The following is a 24,433-nucleotide window of genomic DNA, read 5'->3' as shown; positions in this document are numbered from 1 at the left end:
TCATGCTCCTACCTCGTTTAAATATTTAAACATCAATGTAGAGCTGTGGATAACCCACCTATTTACCCATAGCATACACTGACATATATATACTTAATAAATTATATACGGATTTGTCCTTCAAATTATGCATACATCCACAAGTAACTGTCATCGCATTCATAAAGGACTACACTCACTGCACATATTCCACTGTTGACTGTAGACTCCAGATGCAAATGAACCGAAAGAAAGTTCTGAGTAAGGTGAAGAGTGATTAATAACAAAGATGGGCTGTGGTTCACTACAGCTGTTTCAAACACGTTCTTTACTGATGAACAAAAGTGCTACATCCTGCAAGACAACCGTTTCAATCAGGTGAATAAAGGTAGAATTAGCAATTAGAACTTCTCAGAAAACAGAACATAATGCCAGGTGACTCAATTAACCTGATTTGCCAGGTAAATGAGTAGCTTCTGATCTCGTTAATACGGCTGCTAGAATGTGTGGTTGGGTAGAAGACGAGACAAGGTGAGAGAGAAAATGAAGGGAGTATATAGGGGAAGGCATCGCTTTCTCTCTCTTACTTGTTTCAGTCATTTGACTGCGGCCATGCTGGAGCACCGCCTTTAGTCGAGCAAATCGACCCGGGACTTATTCTTTGAAAGCCCAGTACTTATTCTATCGGTCTCTTTTGCCGAACCACTAAGTGACGGGGACATAAACACACCAGCATTGGTTGTCAAGCAATGCTAGGGAGACAAACACAAACATATACACACACATACATATATGCATATATACGACAGGCTTCTTTCAGTTTCCGTCTACCAAATTCACTCACAAGGCATTGGTCGGGCCGAAGCTATAGCAGAAGACACTTGCCCAAGATGCCACGCAGTGGGACTGAACCCGGAACCATGTGGTTGGTAAGCAAGCTACTTACCACACAGCTAGGTGAATAAAGGTAAGAATTAGCAATTAGAACTTCTCAGAAAACAGATGACTCAGTTGACCTGATTTTACCAGATGAGTGAGTAGTTCCTGCTCTCCTTAATACGGCTGCTAGGATGCGTGGGTGGGTAGAAGACGAGACAAGGTGAGAGAGAAAATGAAGGAATAAATAGGGGAAGGTATGACATAGTTATGTCTTATAAATGGCAATAGGATGAAACTAAGGTTTGTAAATACAATCTACTTTGTTTCTGAAATGATAAAGATGTCAATAAGATATGTGTGTCCGTGTGAGACGCGCATGGCTCACTCGCTAGAGCTTTGACCATACGATTCAGGTTGTGAGCTCGAATCCTGGACTGGGCTGCGTGTTGTGTTCTTGAGCAAGACACTTTATTTCATGCTGCTCCTGTTCACTCAGCTGCTGAAAGGAGTTGTGACGCCACAGGTGCCAACCTGTATCGGTTCCTTGAAGAAGACAAAAAGAACCTTAAGGTGGATTAGCAAGCAGACAAAATAACTACTTGAAATCGATCAACATCAATGGAAATTGCAGCTGTGATACCAGTGCCGGTGGCACGTAAGAGAACCATCCGAACGTGGCCGTTGCCAGCGCCGCCCTGACTGGCCTCGTGCCAGTGGCACGTAAAAAAACACCATCCGATCATGGCCGTTTGCCAGCCTTGCCTGGCCCCCGTGCCAGTGGCACGTAAAAAGCACCAACCGATCGTGGCCGTTTGCCAGCCCCGTCTGGCACCTGTGCGGGTGGCACGTAAAAGCACCCACTACACTTACTGAGTGGTTGGCATTAGGAAGGGCATCCAGCTGTAGAAACACTGCCAGATCAGACTGGAGCCTGGTGCAGCCTCCTGACTTCCCAGACCCCGGTCAAACTGTGCAACCCATGCTAGCATGGAGAACGGACGTTAAACGATGATGATGATATACGCTCATATATAAAGTTACACACACAGAGACGTAAGACACCTACATACGCATACACACAATAAGGAATTATGAATATATATTTGTACAAATATATGTGCATCCAAATATGCAATGGCATAGTGACATATACACCTTCACATCTAATTAAACACACATATGTACATAGCTAATTCGCCTAAAATACGTGTAAATACACACACTAAACAATCGCTTATGTGTGCATATATATACACACACATATACAGATATCTTTGTAGAAATATATATGCTTACACATATTTATATATATATATACATATATATATCATCATCATTGTTTAACGTCCGTTTTCCTTCCTAGCATGGGTTGGATGATTCGACCGGGGTCTTGGAAGCCGGGGGGCTGCACCAGGCTCCAGTCTGATCTGGCAGTGTTTCTAAAGCTGGATGCCCTTCCTAACGCCAACTACTCCGTGAGGGTAGTGGGTGCTTTTTATGTGCCAGGTGAGGCTGGCAACGGCCACGATTGGTTGGTGCTTTTTACGTGCCACTGGCATAGAAGCCAGTCGAGGCAGTGCTGGCAACGGCCATGTTCAGATGGTTGCTTTTTACATGCCACCACCGCACTGGTATCACAACTACGATTTCTATTGATTTTTTGATCGATTTCGATATATATTAGAAAGTTTGGAGATATGTACAGGTATTTTATATTAGAAGAAATGAGGCAACTGAATATAAATCTAGACAATTTTTTTGAAAGGTGAGATTTTGTCCCCTTTGGAGTAAACAGTCGATTATTATTTGCCACCTGGGACCAGCTGCAAAGAGATCAACAAAAATTTTTTCTTGTTTCTTTCCCTTTTCTTCCTTTCCTCTTTTAACTTTAACACCTCTTTCAGATACAAAAACACCACCACATACATGTGCTCTCTCTCACTTTGTCACCATTCATCACCCTCTTGTACTATCTTATATCTCCTCCCATCACTACACACTCAATAACACTATAAAAGAGTCCAAATTCCTGCAAGAACTTAGTTCAATTTGAAACTCCCCTAGAATGGACAAAAGCGCTAATATAATATATTATGATATAAAAACATGTAATATAGAAATAAATATCTGTAAATAAAAAACCATCCGAATTTCTGAGTACCTCATTTTTCTAATATACATATATATATATATATATATAAATTCTAGAAAAATTCTCCGCCACCAGTGGTCTAGCGAGAAAGAAAAAAAGATGCTGAAGATGGCAACGCCAATCATAAATTAAAATTTTATTTTATTTACAAAAGATTGCGAACATTATGCATAGTCCAAGAAAGATTGGGTAAACGTTTATATATAATTCTAGAAAAATTCTCCGCCACCAGTGGTCTAGCGAGAAAGAAAAAAGATGCTGAAGATGGCAACGCCAATCATAAATTAAAATAATTTTATTTTATTTACAAAAGATTGCCGAAATTATGCATAGTCCAAGAAAGATTGGGTAAACGTTTTTATTTCTCTTTCCATTTCAGAATTACAACTATTAGTGGTTTGGGAGTTTATTGCTCTTTCTAGTGAGTCAGATGTCCTATTATGGCCATCTCTTAAGTGTTTAAATATATATATCATCATCGTTTAACGTCCGTTCTCCATGCTAACATGGGTTGGACGGTTCGACCGGGATCTGGGAAGCCAGAAGGCTGCACCAGGCTCCAGTCTGATCTGGCAGTGTTTCTACACGCTGGATGCCCTTCCTCATGCCAACCACTCCATGAGTGTAGTGGGTGCTTTTTACGTACCACCTGCACAGGTGCCAGGCAAGGCTGGCAAACGGCCACGATCGGATTGGTGCTTTTTACGTGCCACCGGCACGAAAGCCAGTCAAGGCGGCGCTGGCATCGGCCACGATTCGGATAGCGCTTTTTACGTGCCACCGGCATGGAAGCTAGTCAAGGCGGCGCTGGCATCGACCACCTTCAGATGGTGCTTTTTACATTCCACTGGCACAGGGATCACAGTTGCAGTTTCCATTGATTTTGATGTCGGTATACTTGACTCAATGGATCTCCTCAAGCACAGGTCGAAATGGTGTTTCTTCACTTGCCACTGCACAGGAGTCAGTCCACAGCGGTCCTGGCAACTGCCGGGTGCCAGTCATAGGATTGGTTCATTCGATTTCGATTTCACTTGCCCCAACAGGTCTTCACAAGCAGAGTTTAGTGTCCAATGAAGGGAGGTTGGCATAAATTAAATTAGAGATAAACCACTATTAAGCAACTTAAACAGGAGAGACATAAAACATACATAAATAACAAAAATATAAATATAATTAATATTTATAATAAAGATTTTATTAAGGAGTATACGCAGGACAAAATGTACCGTGAGAGGAGGTATTGCACACTGGCCGATTCTTGGGAAGCATGTAGCAGACTTGGTCCGTGAGCAGCGTCAAAATGGATTCATTGTTTCAAGAAATAAAATACCCATTTGTGCACTTTAGTGGGCAAAAGCCAACAAAGAGCTCAGCAAAAGACTTCAAAGTCACTGATTCATAAGGAAAATGAATTTGTACTGCTACATGGTGTAGTCACTTCATGGAGTGAAATGTCTTTGTACTGAGACAAAAAAACCCTGAAATATCAGAAATTAGCAGATGCTCTCTTTTACTCTTTTACTTGTTTCAGTCATTTGACTGCGGCCATTGTCAAGAATCGACCCCAGGATTTATTCTTTGTAAGCCAGTACTTATTCTTCGGTTTCTTTTGCCGAACTGCTAAGTGACGGGGACGTAAACACACCAGCATCGGTTGTCAAGCAATGCTAGGGGGACAAACACAGACACACAAACATATCCACACTCATACATATATACGACAGGCTTCTTTCAGTTTCCGTCTATCAAATCCACTCACAAGGCATTGGTCGGCCCGTGGCTATAGCAGAAGACACTTGCCCAAGATGTCACGCAGTGGGACTGAACCCGGAACCATGTGGTTGGTAAGCAAGCTTCTTACCACTCAGACACAAAGTCCATCCTCTCCTCACCGTGGTGGGGACGCTGGCAATGAGTATTGTCAGAGCTATGCTGTCGGGAACTTCGGTTCCTGGTAGGGCCACCCAAGGCGGATTGGTCTGAGACCGAGTGATATTAGGGCCACAAGCCGGCAGAAGGGGCTCTGGTAATGGATCTATAAGAGAATGATTTACTACATATAACACAACGACATAGTTTCTCTCCAGCATGAACATCATCATCATCGTCGTTTAACATCAATTTTCCATGCTAGCATGGGTTGGATGGTTCAACTGGGGTCTGGGAAGCCTGAAGGCTGCGCCAGGCCCAGTCTGATCTGGCAGTGTTTCTACAGCTGGATGCCAAAAACACCATCTTCAAAAAAGAAACTACCACAGGTACTGGAATGTTATGGCTCCTCCCTAGTATGTGCTCGCTTGTGTCTACCTAAGGCACTCGTTTGAGAGAATGATTTACCACACACAACACAGTGATATGGTTTCTCTCCTGTATGAACACGTTTGTGACTAGTTAAACCGCTATTTTTAGAAAATGATTTACCACAAATACCACAACAATATGGTTTTTCCCCAGTATGAATACGTATGTGACAAGTTAAATTGCTACTTGCTGAGAATGATTTACCACAAATATCACAACGATATGGCTTCTCTCCTGTATGTGTAAGTTTGTGTTTAAGCAAGTCCCCACTTTGAGAGAATGATTTACCACAAATATTACAATGATACGGCTTCTCTCCTGAATGAATGCGTTTGTGACTAGTCAAGGCACCACTTTCAGAGAATGATTTACCACAGATATCACAATGATATGGCTTTTCTCCTGTATGTGTACGTTTGTGTTTAGTCAAGGCACCACTGTCAGAGAATGATTTACCACAGATATCACAATGATATGGCTTTTCTCCTGTATGTGTACGTTTGTGTCTACTCAAAGCACCAATTTCAGAGGATGATTTACCACAAATATCACAATAACATGGTTTTTTCTCCTGTATGAACGCGTATGTGACTCTTCAAATAAATATTTCTAGAGAATGATTTACCACAAATATCACACTGATATGGCTTTTCACCAGTATGAATACGTTTGTGACTAGTCAAATGATTATTTCTAGAGAATAATTTACCACAGATATTACAATGATATGACTTCACTCCTGTATGTGTGTGTTTGTGTCTTGTCAAGTCACCACTTTGAGAGAATGATTTATCACAAATATCACAATGATATGGCTTCTCTCCTGTATGTGTAAATTTGTGTCGAGTCAAGTTACCACTTTCAGAGAATGATTTACCACAAATATCACAATGATGTGGCTTTTCTCCTGTATGTGTACGTTTGTGTGTAGTCAAGGCATCACATCGAGAAAATGATTTACCACAAGTATCACAACGATATGGCATCTCCCCTGTATGAATACGTTTGTGTCTAGTTAAAAAAAATACTTTCAGAAAATGATTTATCACAGATATTACAGTGATATGTTTTGCCCAGTATGAAAACGTTTGTGTCTAGTCAAATGATTATTTTCAGAGAATGATTTACCACAGACGTTACAATGAAATGGTTTCTCTCCTGTATGAATACGTTTGTGTATTGTTAAGTTACTCCTTTGAGAGAATGATTTCCCACAGATATTACAGTGATATGGTTTCTCTCCTGCATCAGGGTTTTTTGGTTTAGTTAAATGATTCATCATTAGAGAATGATTGATCATACATATCACAATGATAGTGTCTTTTCCATATATATGAATGTGTTCGTGTTCAGTTGAGTCACTATTTTCAGAGAATGATTTACAGAAGTAGGTGAAAACTGTAAACTTCTTTGTAAAGTTATCCTAGTTTGATTAACCTGTAAAGCAATCATCTCCTCTACATTCCAGACAGCAAAGACTTCAAATTGTTGCTGTTAATTCCATCGTCCAGAAGAAATATTTCCCAATATTTTGTCACAGACTTTCTTTATATAAAACGTAGATGTATTGATGAATGCTCCTTATAAATATATCGTCTTCCTTTAGTCAATAAATGTTGATAAAACATCAAAGGCACACCTGAATGAAGTAATTTGTTTTATGTCAACATGAAGTGATATTCTGAAATAGAAAAAAAGAGTCAGTGAGATAAAGAGGATAGTTTTCACATTTGATCATAGACACTTTTATTTTGATGCACAGTTTTACATCTTATATTTTGTATTTGACTTTATAAGTTTGATATATGTATACTAATTCATATTTATAAAATCAAGTCAAATCTGTAGTGATGCTGCTGTGTAAGGTTCAGCGCACATACGCAGCATTGGATTACTTCCGGTTGGCCACAGGAAGTCTTCCTCATGCGCATGTGCAGGAAACTGACCCCTAAAACGCAGTTCGCTCACTCTTTCTTTCTGGCTCGGGCAACACCCGTGAACGGACGTGTATTGGCAGACTCTCTGAGGACTTCATACAAACCAACCAGCGAACCCGACGAATCGTTCGACTAACAAACAAGAAAGCGAGTATTCAGTACTGCAGATTCGACTGTCGGTTTCCCTCCAGAGAACGCGTACACCAGTTCTACATTGCGACGAAAAATAAACAACCGTTTTGCTGTGTTCGTAGATCATCTGACTTGTCTGTTATTCTACCAAAATTGTATGTGACAGGATCAGATCGGACACCCCTTCACTAATACCAATTCCAGATCCTGTTACAAATCAAATCAATCAAAAGCAAAAGCAAATTCGATGACTGGCGTCCAGGCTAGCAGGGTGCAAAGAGCACCATACGAGCGTGATCACTGACAGAGCGGCTAACCGGCTTCCGTGCCAGTGGGACTTAAAGGGCACCATTCGAGCGTGATCGTTACCAGCGTCGCCTTACTGGCACTTGTGCCCGAGATAGTAGGATGCCAAGAGCACCATCCGAGTGTGATTGTTGCAAGAGCAGCCAACTGGCTTCCGTGCCAGTGGCACATAAAAGGGCACCATTCAAGCGTGATCGTTACCAACGTCGCCTTACTGGTACCTGTGCTGGTGGCATGTGTAAAAGGATTCGAGCGAGGTCGCTGCCAGCACCACCTGACTGGTTCCCGTGCCAGTGGCACGTAAAAAGCACCCACTACACTCTCGGAGTGGTTGACATTAGGAAGGGCATCCAGTTGTAGAAACTCTGCCAGATCAAGATTGGAGCCTGGTGCAGCCATCTGGCTCGCCAGCCCTCAGTCAAAATCGTTTTTTTTTTTACATATATGGGGGGGTTAGGGGGGGGGAGAAAAGGGTTTCTGTTATCTTCAGAAATGTAAACAAAGCCACTTCCGGTACCTATACCAAGGATCGCCTTATTATAATCAATATCATTTTTTTATTCATCCCGAAAGGAATTAAAGCTAAAGTCGACCTGAGCATAAAATTCTGAGTTCAAATACGTATTTCTTTACTACCCACAAGGAGCTAAACACAGAGGGGAGGGACAAACAAGGGCAGACAAAGGGATTAAGTCGATTATATCGACCCCAGTGCGTAACTGGTACTTAATTTATCGACCCCGAAAGGATGAAAGGCAAAGTCGACCTCGAAGGAATTTGAACTCGGAACGTAACGACAGACGAAATACCTGAGTTCAAATACGGCTGACGTCGACTTCGCCTTTCATTACTTCCAGAAAATTCTGGGTTCCATATAATCCTCCTCCCGCTCGCATTAAAGATTACTAGTCCTCCGTCAAAATTTGAAACCATCATCATCATTACAATTATTAGTATAACCTTTAAGTAAATCTGTATCGACTTACCGTTTCATCAATGCCTCATTAACAAGAGGACAAAAGAAATTAACGTGGTATTCGTCAATCGGTTTCATTTTACTAATTAATTACGCCGTTTTACTCTCATTTTACCAATTAATTTCCTTTATATCACATGTAACAGTTGATAATAGGTTTTCATAAACAACAGATCAACATTTCAGTTTGAAATTATTATTTAAGACGAGCAAATATATTTTCCTAATGTTATGTATTCTCTTCAAAATAATTACTTAACATTAAAAGGTTCACATAATTCTATTACTTACATTATCATTAGAAGTAGTAGTATCGGATCTTTTCGGTTTGACCGGCAGTGTCATATGAAATTGTCACCCATAATTATGACCCTAGTATTGATCTATTGCGTTTCAATCTGCTTTAGGGTTAGGATTAGGGGTAAAATTATTTTTTAAAACTGTCGTTCAAACCGAAAACATCCGTAAATCTGTATCGACTTACCGTTTCATCAATGCCTCGTAAACAACATGACAAAAGAAATTAACGTGGTATTCGTCAATCGGTTTCATTTTACTAATTAATTACGCCGTTTTACTCTCATTTTACCAATTAATTTCCTTTATATCATATATAAAAGTCGATCGTAAGTTTTCGTAAACAACAGATCAACATTTCAGTTTGGAAGTTATTAATTAAGACGAGCAAATATATTTTCTTAATGTTGTCAGGTTCCCGCTTCGAAAAATAATTACTGTAACATCGAGAGGTTCACAGAATTCTATTATTCACATTATTATTATTAGTAGTAGTATCACTATTAGAGCCTTAAAGTAAATCTTTGTCAACTTACCGTTCAAATACGGATGAGATCGACTTTGTCTTTCATCTCTTTCAGGAAAAAACCGGAACCCATGCAATCGACTTATCGCTCGTATTAAACATTGCTGACCCTGGGCCAGTTTTCAAATCATCATCATCATTACTATTATTAATATAACATTAGAGTAAATCTTTATCAACTTACTGTTTTATCAATGCCTCATAAACAACAAGATAACATATATTAATGTGGAATTCTTCAATCGGACTCCTCACATTCTACTAATTAATTACGCTGTTTTATTCTCACTTTACCAATTAATTTCAGTTCTATCACATGTAACAGTCGGTCATAGTATTTTATAAACAACAAATCAACATTTCAGCTTCAAAGTTATTAAGTCGAAGAGATCTATTTTCCTAATTGTTGTCAGGTTCCCGCTTCAAAAATAATTCTATTATTTACATTATTATTAGTAGTAGTAGTATCACCATTACAACCTTAAAGTGAATCTTTGTCAGCTTAACCAACTTACCCTATTCAGAAATAAACAGTGACTCAGTAACCAATAAACTAATCAGCTTAATTATTTAATTAATTGCAAATGTGGAAGTGTTGCAGTTGTTACTTCCCTTGAAAAGATTGTAGTCATTCAATACCCTAAAAGATGGTTCTATTGATTGGCTGGATTCATTCCCGTGGATTTCTTTGTCCCCTTATGCCAAAAACCTCCCCTTCAAGTGTTTTTCCGAAATCTGACCAGATTACTTTAATAAAGTGTACTCATATATTCGGATCTTTTCGGTTTGATTGGCAGTTTTTTCTAGCGGTGTCATAGGAAATTGTCACCCATAATTATGACCCTAGTATCGATCTATTGCATTTCAATCTGTTTTAGGGTTAGGTGTGAGGGGAAGGGTATCTTTTTTTTCTTCATAAATGTAAATAAACCCAATCTGTTTCTTAAACGAGGGACATTCATACGGCACAGAAGGTTTTCACCTCAATAGACGTCATTGATTGGTTGAAATCGCAGAGATTGAAGAAAAAAACCAACAAATATCTTACAAACCATAGAATTTTCTCAATAAAGCCAAGAGAAAAAGATGTTTTATAAACACATTCTACCAGTATACGAAGTTTAAAAGTGCTTAGTTACGTGGAAATTATTTTTAAAAACTGGCGGTCAAACTGAAAAGATCCATATATTCTGCTCTGCAACTGTTTCTAGCACATAACTTAACCGAGTCCCAGACCCCGTAAGGACAAGGCTGTCTTCAGCCTGTTGCTTCCTTACTTGATGTCATGTCAGCCAGCTTCCGGTCCCTTCCAGACATCACATCTATCCATTCATTATTTTTCTTGCACGCGCACCCAATGATCTAACGATGACTGCTCCTCTATTACTTTTCGTAAGAGATTTCCATACAGACATGGGGCTAGCTTCTCCTTCCCTTTCGTCATTGTTAGGGCTAATCACCCTTCGAATATCCAACACATGCTGTGGCATTATTCGGACTACTGATTGCGGTCACCCTTCCCATTTCCTACTGCGATATGAACCGAGTATAGCTTCTTTGGGATCTTTTCCTTTAGAACGGCAGATGTCAACACAATTTCTAGTTAACTAAACACTTTTAAACTTCGTATACTGGTAGAATGTGTTTATAAAACATCTTTTTCTCTTGGCTTTATTGAGAAAATTCTATAGTTTGTAAGATATTTCCACTTTAAAATTGAGCATTTCGGCAATTTTAACCAATCGATTACCTCCATTCAACTAAAATCATTTGCTGCGTCTAAAACTGATACAACATCCTGTAAGTAACCCTAAATTTTTTCTTAATTGTTAAATTAATTTAATTCCATTGCTTTAGTTTTTTTTACACGCTTAACAATTAAGAAAAAAAATTTAGGGTTAGGGGGGAGGTTTAGGGTTAGTTACAGGATGTTGTCTCAGTTTTAGACGCAGCAAATGATTTATCTCAATAGAGGGCATAGGATTGGTTAAAATTCGAAAAAATTAAACTACGTTAAACAAATTACAATTTTCTCAAGAAAACCGAGAAAAAAATGTTTTATTTTGACACATTCTACCAGTATATGAAGTTTAAAAGTGTTTAGTTAACTAGAAATTGTCTGCTGTTGAAAAGGAAAAGATCCCTTCCTTAACCCTTTAGCGTTCGAATTAATATGTCAAAAGTAATCTTTATTCATTTACATTTTAAAAAATTAATCTGGTATTATCTTGTAGCTTCAAGATTTGAAAGATGTAATTGTTTATTTTTAGAATGACATTGCAGGGTAGGTGTGAGATACTGGTTCTGGCCAGTTTGAGCATAAAATGAGTAGAATATTTGAGCCGGATATAGCTGGTTTAAACACTAAAGGGTTAAGCTATAGTGGAGACCGGGGCGAGTTGACACATATTCTCTGGAGAATATGCGAAACAACTTTCGGACAATTTAATGACATCATAGTAGTGCTGTTTGTATAATCTTCCCTCTCATTTGAATTCATCTCTGTTGTGAGTGTTTGTCTGCTACACACGGACAACATCGGGATTTTCCACTTAGTAAGTTATTTTCGACATTTTTGATAATTAGTTATTTTGGATATGGTTTAAGACTACATTATGTGTATTAAACATTAAGGACAAATCCGCATATAATTTATTAAGTACATATATGTCAGTGCAGACTGTGGGTAAATTGGTGACCTATCCACAACTATACATTGATGTTTAACTATTTAAACGAGGTAGGAGCATGAAGGTTAAAGGATGATGAAGATGATGATGAAAACACAACAAAGACCAAATCAATGTCACTTAAAACTTTTATTCCTTTATTCTCTCCTAACAAATTCCTCAAAAACTCCAGCACAATCCTCTTCAAAGATCAAAGTTCTCACTGTGTTGATATATTTAGATATATCCATGATACTGAAGTTGATATTAATGAAATTGAAGTTAAATACATCAAGCTTGAAGAGGGAGACACCTTGTCTGGTAGAAGACAAAAAAATCATAATTGTTGATATGTTGTAATAAATTTTTATATTGATATTTTTACGCTTGTGTATGAATACTCAAATGTCTACTTAAGTGACCTTTTTGAGGGAATGATTCACCACAGATGTCACAATGATATGGCTTCTCTCCCGTATGAACACGTTTGTGAATAGTCAACTGACTATTTCTAAAGTATGATTTACCACAGGTATCACAATGGTGTGGTTTCTCACCTGTATGTGTACGTTTGTGGTCAGTTAAAATAATACTTTGAGAGAATGATTTACCACAGATTTCACAATGGTATGGCTTCACTCCCGTATGCGTACGTTTGTGTCTAGTCACATCACCACTTCTAGAAAATGATTTACCACAGATATCACAATGATATGGTCTTTCCCCTGTATGTCTACGTTTGTGGCCTGTTAAAATACTACTTTGAGAGAATGATTTACCACAGATATCACAGTGATATGGCTTCTCTCCTGTATGTGTACGTTTGTGTCTGGTCAATTGACCACCTTCAGAGAACGATCTGCCACAAATATCACAATGATATGGCTTCTCGCCTGTATGTGTAAGTTTATGTTTAGTCAAATGAACATTCTGAGAGAATGATTTACCACAAATATCACAATGATATGGCTTCTCTCCTGTATGTGTATATTTGTGCTTGCTTAAATAACTACTACAAGAGAAAGATTTATCACAGATATCGCACTGAAATGGTTTTTCTCCTGTATGCGTAAGTTTGTGATTAGTCAATTCACCACTTCTAGAAAATGATTTATCACAGATATCACAATGATATGGTCTTTCCCCTGTATGTCTACGTTTGTGGCCAGTTAAAATACTACTTTGAGAGAATGATTTACCACAGATATCACAGTGATATGGCTTCTCTCCGGTATGAACACGTTTGTGTGTGGTCAAGTGACCACCTTCAGAGAATGATTTGCCACAAATATCACAATGATACGCCTTCTCACCTGTATGTGTAAGTTTGTGTTTAGTCAAATGACTACCTTGAGAGAAAGATTTACCACAAATACCACAACGATATGGCTTCTCTCCTGTATGTGTAAGTTTGTGCATGCTTAAGTAACTACTACAAGAGAATGATTTACCACAGACATCACAGTGATATGGCTTCTCTCCCGTATGAATACGTCTGTGAGTAGTCAAATCACCACTCCTAGAGAATGATTTACCACAGATATCACAATGATATGGTCTTTCTCCTGTATGTCTACGTTTGTGGTCATTTAAATTACAATTTTGAGAGAATGATTTACTACAGATATCACAATGATATGGCTTTTTTCCTGTATGTGTAAGTTTGTGTCTACTCAAGTCCCCACTCGTAGAGAATGATTTACCACAAATTTCACAATAATACGCCTTCTCGCCTGTATGTATAAGTTTGTGTTTAGTCAAATGACCACTCTGAGAGAATGATTTACCACAAATATCACAATGATATGGCTTGTCTCCTGTATGTGTAACTTTGTGTTTAGTCAAGTTACCAGTTTGAGAGAATGATTTACCACAGATATCACAACGATAGGGCTTCTCCTCCGTATGTGTACGGATGTGCTTAGTTAAGTAAGTACTACGAGAGAATGATTTACCACAAATATCACAATTATATGACTTTTCTCCTCTATGTGTATACAAGTGTTGTGTCAAGTTACTCCTTTGAGAGAATGATTTAGCACAGATATCACAATGATATGGCTTTTCTCCTGTATGAGTATATAAGTGTTGCGTCAAGTTACTCCTTTGAGAGAATGATTTACCACAGATATCACATGGATATGGTTTTTCCCCAGTATGTGAAGGTTCATCTATAGTCAAGACACCACTCTGACAGAATGATACACTGCAGGTAGTAGAGTGATATGGTTTCTCACCTGTATCAGGGTTGTTTGCTTCAGTTAAAGGATTCATTATGAGAGGATAATCTGTCATAAATATCACATTGATAGTGTTTATTTTATTTCTATGAGAATGTTTGTGTTCAGTTTTGTCACTATTTTTGGGGAATAATTTAATGCCGTTTCTTTCAGCTGAGATCTAAATCAAAAGGTGACAATTGTCTACACCTTTGTAAAGTTATCCAAGCTTAATTAACCTGTAAAACAATCATCTCCTCTATATTCCAGACAGCAAAGACTTCAAATTGTTGCTGTTAATTCCATCGTCCAGAAGAAATATTTCGCAATATTTTGTCATAGACTTTCTTTATATAAAAACGTAGATGTATTGATGAATGCTTCTGATAAATATATCGTCTTCCTTTAGTCAATAAAAGTTGATAAAACTATCAAAGGCACATCTGGATGAAGTAATTTCTTTTATGTCAACAGAATGTGATATTCTGAAATAAAAGAAAAGAGTCACTGAGATAAAGAGGATAGTTAAATGACATAGCAATTCAACATTGCCAATATTCATTTCTACTCTAGGCACAAGGCTAATAGTACCATACTAAACTACACCCAAGAATTGCAATGGTGTTCGGTGTCTTAAAAGCAGGTGGAAATCAGATTTTTGTAACTTTTTCACAATTGGCCACCCCATCTTTTTCAAATACGTGATGAACATAATTCGACGTGTAAATTATCCGCAACCTTCATTCAGTTGTACTTTTCTTTTCACATCAAATTCCGGCAATCTTACGGTTCTAGTATATTTTACGTCGACTGACCACGTGTTTATATATGATCGTCGATTTCCGACAAAAACTTTTATTTTTTTACATATGGGATTGGGGGGAAATGGGATCTTTGGGGTTAGGGTCCTAACCCTAACGATCCCATTACCCCCAACCCCATATGTAAAAAAATAAAAGTGTTTTAACGGAAATCGACGATCATATATAAACACGTGGTCAGTCGACGTAAAATATACTAGAACCGTAAGATTGCCCAAATTCCTATATAATCCTTATCCACAGAATATGAAAAGGTACTTTCTGAAAGTTATGAGGAAACACATTACCATTTAGATCGATAGTAATACTGAGAAACAATCGATAAATTAAAATAAAGTATCGGTTTCCGAACATTTCAGTGGTTGGAGTGTATTTGAGAATATTTCTCAAACTAAAACATGCAACTACGGAGAGGGCAGAAGGTAGCTTCCATAGCAGCCAAATCCTGCATAAATCAAGGATATCTCTCTCCCATAGCTAGAAAAAGCAGCCAAATCCCGCACAATTCATAGACATCTGTCTCCCATAGCTAGAAATAACAGCCAAATCTCGCACAATTCATAGTCATCTGTCTCCCATAGCTAGAAAAAGCAGCAAATCCCGCACAATTCATAGATATCTGTCTCCCATCGCTAGAAATAGCAGTCAAATCCCGCACAAATCAAAAACATTTTTCTTTCACAGCTGGAAATATCAACCAAATATCGTACAAATCATTGAATATCTCTTCCATAGTTAGAAACAGCAGCCAAATCCCGCACAAATCGAAAGCATTTTTCTTTCACATTTACAAATGTCAACCAAATATCGCACAAATCATTGAATCTCTTCCGTTGCTAGAAATAGCAGCCAAATCCCGCACAAATCAAGGACATCTCTCATTCGTAAAACACAGAGAAGACACAAAGAATTGTGGCGCCAAAAGATGTCTCTTCCATAGCTAGAAATAGCAGCCAAATCTAATACAATTCATAGTCATCGCTCTTCCATAGTTAGAAATAGCAGCCAAATCCCGCACAAATCAAGGACATCTCTCTCCCATAGCTAGATATAGCAGCCAAATCCCGCACAAATCAAGGACATCTCTCATTCATAAAACACAGAAAAGACACAAAGAAGTGAGGCGCCAAAAACCGAAAGTCTCCAGAATTAAAAAACGTTGAATTTTTTCATTGTTTAATACTTACGCAAATGTTTCATAAAGGACTGTGTTGTTTATATATGTGTGTATATGGCAGTTGAGAAATGCATTATAAGTACGTATTTTAAGTATTATAAACGTATTATTATTATCAGCTGATTAAAAGAAATTCATTCAAAGGACCTTTGACACGGAAGTCAACATCAAGTAGGAACCACGTCCAATGCGCATGCGTCTCATGAAATAAGACATCAAAGACTAATTATCTCCCTTTACCTAACCATATATTCTTCTCAATTTTAGGCACAAGCACCGGATCTTTTCCGTTTGACCGGCAGTTTTCCAAATGGTGTCATATGAAATTGTCACCCATAATTATGACCCTAGTATCGATTGCATTTCAATCTGTTTTAGGGTTAGGGGTGGGGGGAAAGGGTATCTTTTTTTCTTCAGGAATGTAAATAAACCCAATCTGTTTCTTAAACGAGGGACATTCATACGGCACAGAATGTTTTCACCTCAATAGATGCCATTGATTGGTTGAAATTGCAGAAATTGAAGACAAAAAACCAACAAATAGCTTACAAACTACAGAATTTTCTCAATAAAGCCAAGAGAAAAAGATGTTTTATGAACACATTCTACCAGTATACGAAGTTTAAAAGTGTTTAGTTACGTGGAAATTATTTTAAAAAACTGCCGGTCAAACCGAAAAGATCCTCAAAAGGTATCCAAGCATTGTTCTTTAGATGAGAGAGAAGTGTGAAGGAAGGACAATGATTGGACAGGAGAGAAAATGACGTCAGAAACGGATCGGAAGTGCAACGGCCTGACGTCACATCAGGAAGATATAAGTCAAAGATGTCTTATTTCTTTCGGTGTCTGCGACGGGGTCCAGTTCGTGCGCTGGAAACGGTCGTAGATTAGAGTATGTGAGTGTATATATTCTATATTACCTTGAAGGTAAAATCGTTGACGGAATGGGACAAAGAAGACACCGGAACGAAACGGACCAGTCATAGAAAATTGAAGTACTACAACCCTATAAAGGGATATAACTTGCCTTAATTAATTAAGGTGCTTAATTACCGATCACTGACTCGTTGTTTGTATCTGAATACGGTAAGTTGACAAAGATTTTCTTTAAGGCTATAATGATGATGATAATACCAATAATGATAAGGTACTACTAGCGAACAGTGGTCCCGGTGCGCGCACTCGTACATCCGCGCTAGCTAGTCGTAAGTAGTCGATCCTACAATTTTTTAAACCAAGTAAATACATTATTTTTGTAAACAAACTAAGATTAGGGTTAAAAAGTCGTTGCATGATTCACTACATATGACTAGGTAGAACGGATACGCGAGTGCGCGCACCGGGACCACTGTTCGCTAGTAGTACGGCACACCTCACCAAGATAACCCTTACTTGTCAAAAAAAAGTTACGAAATGGGAAATATATCCAGAATACACAAAGTATGGATGAAATTAGACAGATTAATCTATTTTTTAAATATTTTATACTGAAAAATAAAATACGGAGAACGGGCACTCGCGAATGTAAGAGTACTATTTAAGAAGAGGGGTCTCGGCGCGCGTAGTCGCGCATCCGCGCTAGCTAGTCGTGACCAGTCGATCCTTACTTTGTATTTTTGTTTTATTTACTTTGTTTAAAAAATTGGCGTAACTTCGGTACAGGTACCGGAAGGGTTAATATAGGGCGTAACAAATATCAGAAAATCAAAAAAAAATGTGTGTAATAGGTGTAAAACAACTTCCTATGAACGAATATGAAAAAAAAAATTCGCGCACGCGAAAGGGGGGTGGGGGAGAGGCCTCGGAAAATTCACATCGGGAAGTTCCGAAAGCGTCTGAGGGGCTGACCCGGGCACCAAAACAAAAAAAAAACAGTGTAATATGTGTAAAACAACTTGCTCTAAACGAATATGAAAAAAAAAATGCGCTCTCGAGAAAGAGGGGTGGGGGAGAGTCCTCGGAATATTTATATCGGGAATTTCCGAAAGCGTCTGAACCGGGCACAAAAACAAAAACAGCGTAATAGGTGTAAAACAACTTGCTCTAAACGACTATCATGAAAAAAATGCGCGCTCGCGAAAGGGGGGTGGGGGAGAGGCTTCGGAAATTTCCCATCTTCAGTCCACGGCCTTTAAACTAAGAAAAAATAGTGTAATTGGTGTAAAACTACTTGTTCTAAACGAGTATCAAGAACACACACTCACACATGAATCATAAACTCCGTATTTCGCAAAAAATAAAATAAAGAGAAGAAATTCTGGAAAAAGTGAAGAAATGTTGGATCTCCACCATGTGAATCAAAATACGTGTCAGAAACATCTTGAAATACTACAGAAATTATGTTACGAAAATGATAATGTATACATACCTCTTTGAGTGGTCCATCGATAATGATGATAAAGAAATGAGTTGGATTTGAACTCAGAATATTGACTAACACAACTACATACTACAAGACTCAAAATATTCAGCCAAGTCACCACCCTTTAACTAGCAATAATAATAACATCAATAACATAACAGCCAAAAGATTTATTTGTTCTGAAAATAACAATCATAGTAAATAAATATGTTCTTTAATATTCACATTCATGTGCACAGTTAAACACACTTACATACAAACAGTCACGCATGCATAATACAGAACAGAACACATAAATGAAGGTTGCATTACTTAGTATATATTACATGTAGAGAATTTTGATTAATAAGTCAAATATGCAAATTATAAAGATAAATAGTTGCTTTACTAAACAGTGTTGTAAAGGTGAAAAAATAAATTTGGGAAAAAAATACACGCCAAAACTAATTAATAAAGGATAATTAGGGAAGGATTGACACAAAATAATAATTTTTCTGTCTCTTTTTTTCTGATAAATGCATCTTAATAAGTGAGAAGAATTGCATATATCTGAACTATTTCAAAGAAAAGCATAAATTTAATGTTTAAAATAGCTTTAACCAAGGAATGAGATCCAACATTTCTTCACTTTTTCCAGAATTTCTTCTCTTTATTTTTTTTTTTTGCGAAATACGGAGTTTATGATTCATGTGTGAGTGTGTGTTCTTGATACTCGTTTAGAACAAGTAGTTTTACACCAATTACACTATTTTTTCTTAGTTTAAAGGCCGTGGACTGAAGATGTGAAATTTCCAAAGCCTCTCCCCCACCCCCCTTTCGCGAGCGCGCATTTTTTTCATGATAGTCGTTTAGAGCAAGTTGTTTTACACCTATTACGCTGTTTTTGTTTTTGTTTTTGTGCCCGGTTCAGACGCTTTCGGAAATTCCCGATATAAATTTTCCGAGGCCTCTCCCCCACCCCTCTTTCGCGAGAGCGCATTTTTTTTGTCATATTCGTTTAGAGCAAGTTGTTTTACACATATTACACTATTTTTTTTTGTTTTGGTGCCCGGGTCAGCTCCTCAGACGCTTTCGGAACTTCCCGATGTGAATTTTCCGAGGCCTCTCCCCCACCCCCCTTTCGCGTGCGCGAATTTTTTTTTTTCATATTCGTTCATAGGCAGTTGTTTTACACCTATTACACACATTTTTTTTTTGATTTTCTGATATTTGTTACGCCCTATATTAACCACCGGAAGTACCAGATACATTTAAAAAAAGTGTTGTTTTTTTTATATATAAGGGGGGGGTCATGGTTAAGGTTTGTGTTAGGGGTGGGAGAAAAGGGTTTCTGTTATCTCCAGAAATGTAAACAAAGCCACTTCCAGAACCTATACCGAAGGATCGCCGCTTGTCAGTGAGTGTCACCATCATGCAAGCGATGTCCTTTCTTTGCAATATTCCGTGTAAATATGTTTGAACTTGGTGGAATATCATTTTACTTGGGAAGAGGTCAGGATTGGCAACAGGAAGGGCATCCAGCTGTAGAATGCTCCTGCGCCTATTCTGTATATAGATTTCCCTGCATTTCTCAAATTATTTATAATAATCATGAAATTATTGTATACAGTGCTCAGATGCACCACAACTTGTCAGAAAGTGCATATAAAGCATATGCAGTAATGTACAAATGTCTGGGAAGTGAACAGTGTATGAGTCAGATACATGTTAGCCTGTGTGTATGGAGGGGAGAAAATCAGGTGTAGTGTTGGCGAATCTCAGGAAGCATGGAAGTTTTGAAGGATGCAGTGCTCCGACAACTAACAACTGATGCCGGCAGTTTGTTCCATGCTTCAGCAACTCTTAGCATGAAAAAATGTTTCCGAAAGTCATGGGAGCTGTGCTGTTTTCTGACTTTGTAAACATATCCACGGGTGTTAGACAGATGGAGTTTGAAAAGGTGCTCAGAGTTATTGTTTGTAAAATGGTTGATAATTTTATGGGTGTCTACTTTTGTTTTTTGTTGTTGTTTAAATACCACACAGCCACTCCTAATTCAAAATAATGAATAGGCGTAGGAGTGGCTGTGTAGTAAGTAGCTTGCTTACCAACCACTTGGTACCAAATTCAATCCCACTGCGTGGCACCTTGGGCAAGTGTGTTCTACTATAGCCTTGGGTCGACCAATGCCTTGTGAGTGGATTTGGTAGACGGAAACTGAAAGAAGCCTGTCGTATATATGTATATATATGTGTGTGTATGTTTGTGTGTCTGTGTTTGTCTCTCTGGCATTGCTTGACAACCGATGCTGGTGTGTTTACGTCCCCGTAACTTAGCGGTTGGGCAAAAGAGACTGATAAATAAGTACTAGGCTTATAAAGAATAAGTCCTGGATTCGATTTGCTTGACTAAAGGCGGTGCTCCAGCATGGCTGCAGTCACATGACTGAAACAAGTAAAAGTGTAAAAAGTGTAGAATGTTGTAAAAGTTTCAGTACCCGAATAAACTCCAATTCGTGTAAGCATAGACATTAAATGGATGACAGTGTTGATGTTGTAAGATTTGCAATGTTGAATTACTATGCCATTTAATGATTCTCTTTATCTCACTGCTTCTTTTTTTATTTCAGAATATCACATCATGTTGACATTAAAGAAATTTCTTCATTCAGATGTGCCTCTGGTATTTTTATCAGCTTCCATTAACGAAAGGAAGATGATATATTTATAAGGAGCATCAATACATCAAACTCAACATATAAATGAAATCTGTGTAAAACAACAGCAAAATACTTCTGGGCGATGGAATTAACAGCAACAATTTGAAGTCTTTGCTGTCTGGAATATAGAGGAGATGATTGCTTTACAGGTTAATTAAGCTTTGATAACTTTACAAAGGCATAGACAATTGTCACCTCTTGATTTAGATATTAAGCAAAATCTCAGATGAAAGAAGCATAGCATTAAATTATTCTCTGAAAATAACAACACAAATATATTCATAGAAATGAATTTCTTTCCTATTTCAGGATATCATTCCATGTTGATTTAAAAGAAACTTCTTCATTCAGATGTGTGTCTGATATTTTTATTGATGTTCATCAATTAAAGGAAGACCATATATTTATAAGGCACATTCATCAATACATCAACATCTTTACATAAATAAAATCTTCGACGAACGATGAGGAAATATTTCTTCTGGACAATGGAATTAACAGCAACATTTTTTTTGTCTTTACCATATGGAATGTAGAGATGATGAACCTACAGGTTAAGTTTGAGTAACTTTACAAAAGCATTTACCAATTTATATCTTCTGTTTTAGATATTAAGTAAGGTCACCAATGAAAGTAACATAACATTCAATTATTCTCTGATGCATTTGAACACAAACATTCATAGAAATGAAACAGATACTTTCATTGTGATATGTTTAACGAAATTATTCTTTCATAATGAATAATTCAACTAAAGCAAAAATCTCTGATAAAAGAGAGAAGCCATATCACTGTGATATTTGTGGTAAGTCATTCTCTAAAAGTGGTAATTTAAGTAGGCACAGACGTGTTCATACTGGAGAAAAACCATATCAGTGTGATATCTGTAGTAAATCATTTTCTGAAAATAGCACTTTAACTCGTCACAAATTTATTCATACTGGGGAAAAGCCGCATCAGTGTGATATCTGTGGTAAATCATTTTCTCGAAGTACTGACTTACCTAAACACAAACGTACTCATACAGGAGAGAAACCATATCAGTGTGATATCTGTGGTAAATCATTCTCTACCAGTGGTGACTTACCTACACACAAACGTACACATACAGGAGAAAAGCCACATCATTGTAATATTTGTGGTAAATCATTTTCTAGAAGTAACATTTTAATTGATCACAAACGTATTCATACGGGTGAGAAACCATATCATTGTGATATCTGTGGTAAATCATTCACTAGAAATAGTCATTTGACTAGTCATATACGTATTCATACTGGGGAAAAACCATATCAGTGTGATATCTGTGGTAAATCATTTTCCCATAATTCTACTTTAAATGGGCACAGACGTATTCATACAGGAGAGAAGCCATATCATTGTGATATCTGTGGTGAATCATTCTCTGAAAATAGCCATTTAACCAGACACCTACATATTCATACAGGAGAGAAGCCATATCATTGTGATATCTGTGGTAAATCATTTTCCCAGCATTCTACATTAAGTGGGCACAAACGTATTCATACAGGTGAGAAGCCATATCATTGTGATATCTGTGGTGAATCATTCTCTGATAATAGCCCTTTAACCAGACACTTACGTATTCATACAGGAGAGAAACCATATCATTGTAATATCTGTGGTAAATCATTCTCAAGAAGTAGTCATTTGTCTGGTCACAAACGTATTCATACTGGGGAAAAACCATATCAGTGTGATATCTGTGGTAAGTCATTTTCTGATAATAGCAATTTAATCAGTCACAAACGTAGTCATACAGGAGAGAAACCATATCAGTGTGATATCTGTGGTAAATCATTCTCCCACAGTAGTGATTTGCCTAAACACAAACGTATTCATACAGGTGAAAAACCATATCATTGTGATATTTGCGGTGAGTCATTCTCTCAAAAACGCCACTTAAGTACACATCTGAGTATTCATACACACGTGTAACCGTACCAATATCAAAATTTATTACAACCCGGCAGGACAAGTGAGACCATAAACCATGGTCTCTACCTGGGATGTAGCCAGTCCACTTATGCATACCTTTCCTTCTAGAGACACAAAACTCTACATGTGAAGACCTGTTGAGGCAAGTGAGAATCAGAATGAAAATCGAAATCGATCAACATCAATGGAAATTGTAGCTTTGATACCAGTGCTGGTGGCACGTAAAAAGCACCATCCCATCATGGCCGTTTGCCAGTCTCGCCTGGCCCCCGTGCCGGTGGCACGTAAAAAGCACCCGCTACACTCACGGAGTGGTTGGCGTTAGGAAGGGCATTGCCACATCAGACTGGGCCTGGTGCAGTCTTCTGGCTTTCCAGACCCCAGTTGAACCATCCAACCCATGCTAGCATGGAAAGCGGATGCTAAATGATGATGAGGACAACAATTATGAATATTTTGTCTGCTAAAAGACAGGGTATATTCCTCTTCAAGCTTGACATTATCAAATACAGTTTCTTGGATGTCAACATGAAATTCATGAATCACAACTTCAATATCATTTATATATCTAAATATATCAACACAGAGATGACTTTGACTTCTGAAGAGGATTGTGCTGGACTTTTGAGGAATTTGTTATGAGAGAATAAAGGAATGGGAATAAGGAATAAAAGTTTTAATTGACATTGATTTTGTCTTTGTTGTGTTTTGATCATCATCATCATCTCCATCATCCTTTACCATCCAGGCATGGATGGGAAAGTGTGACAGGTGCTGGCAAGCCAGAGTGCTTCTCTATGTTCCAGTCAGACCTGGATTGTGTAGTTCTATATTTGAGAGATTAGGAATTATGTACATTATGAGAGTAACCCACTATGGGATATCATTTATCCAATATACTGCCAGTAAAGTACCCAGAAAGGCTAATACATAAATGTTCAGAATTGCAATGCAATTAATTCATGTATTATATGGGCAAAGGTAAAATGTTTTACCTCAAATTCATAATACAAAATAAGAAAATGAAGGAGTAGATTTCT

At 37.8% G+C, this 24,433-nt stretch overlaps 4 protein-coding genes and 1 pseudogene across 6 annotated transcripts in view; 3 read left to right on the top strand and 2 right to left on the bottom strand.

Annotated features, from left to right (window-relative positions):
- The window catches only part of LOC115225160 (zinc finger protein OZF-like), a 328,337-nt gene extending 321,388 nt beyond the window's left edge, over positions 1–6,949 (bottom strand). The window contains exon 1 of the mRNA XM_036514197.1: positions 6,752–6,949. The gene's annotated coding sequence lies outside the window, so the exon portion shown is untranslated. The remainder of the gene's footprint in view (positions 1–6,751) is intronic.
- The window catches only part of LOC115225462 (zinc finger protein 208-like), a 524,237-nt gene that overhangs the window by 114,089 nt on the left and 385,715 nt on the right, over positions 1–24,433 (top strand). The gene's annotated exons all lie outside the window — the stretch shown is intronic.
- Positions 1–24,433, top strand: part of LOC115225040 — a 336,418-nt pseudogene that overhangs the window by 2,088 nt on the left and 309,897 nt on the right.
- LOC115225384 (zinc finger protein 208-like) overlaps positions 1–24,433 on the bottom strand; it is a 146,709-nt gene that overhangs the window by 35,902 nt on the left and 86,374 nt on the right. The gene's annotated exons all lie outside the window — the stretch shown is intronic.
- LOC115225439 (early growth response protein 1-like) overlaps positions 16,940–24,433 on the top strand; it is a 424,836-nt gene continuing 417,342 nt past the window's right edge. Inside the window, exons 1-2 of one of the 3 annotated variants that reach the window (XM_036514189.1) lie at positions 16,941–17,460; positions 21,345–23,515. In XM_036514189.1, the coding sequence (XP_036370082.1) occupies positions 22,173–23,393 (1,221 nt within the window). In that variant the 5' untranslated portion in view covers positions 16,941–17,460; positions 21,345–22,172 and the 3' untranslated portion in view covers positions 23,394–23,515. Of the gene's footprint in view, positions 17,461–21,344; positions 23,516–24,433 lie in introns of those variants that run through there. The other 2 variants (XM_036514188.1, XM_036514190.1) reach the window with 2 other exon arrangements.

The sequence above is a fragment of the Octopus sinensis genome, linkage group LG27 (genome assembly GCF_006345805.1).
Source record: "Octopus sinensis linkage group LG27, ASM634580v1, whole genome shotgun sequence".
Classification (NCBI taxonomy): Eukaryota; Metazoa; Mollusca; class Cephalopoda; order Octopoda; family Octopodidae; genus Octopus; species Octopus sinensis.
This window is presented reverse-complemented; position numbering and strand designations above follow the sequence as displayed.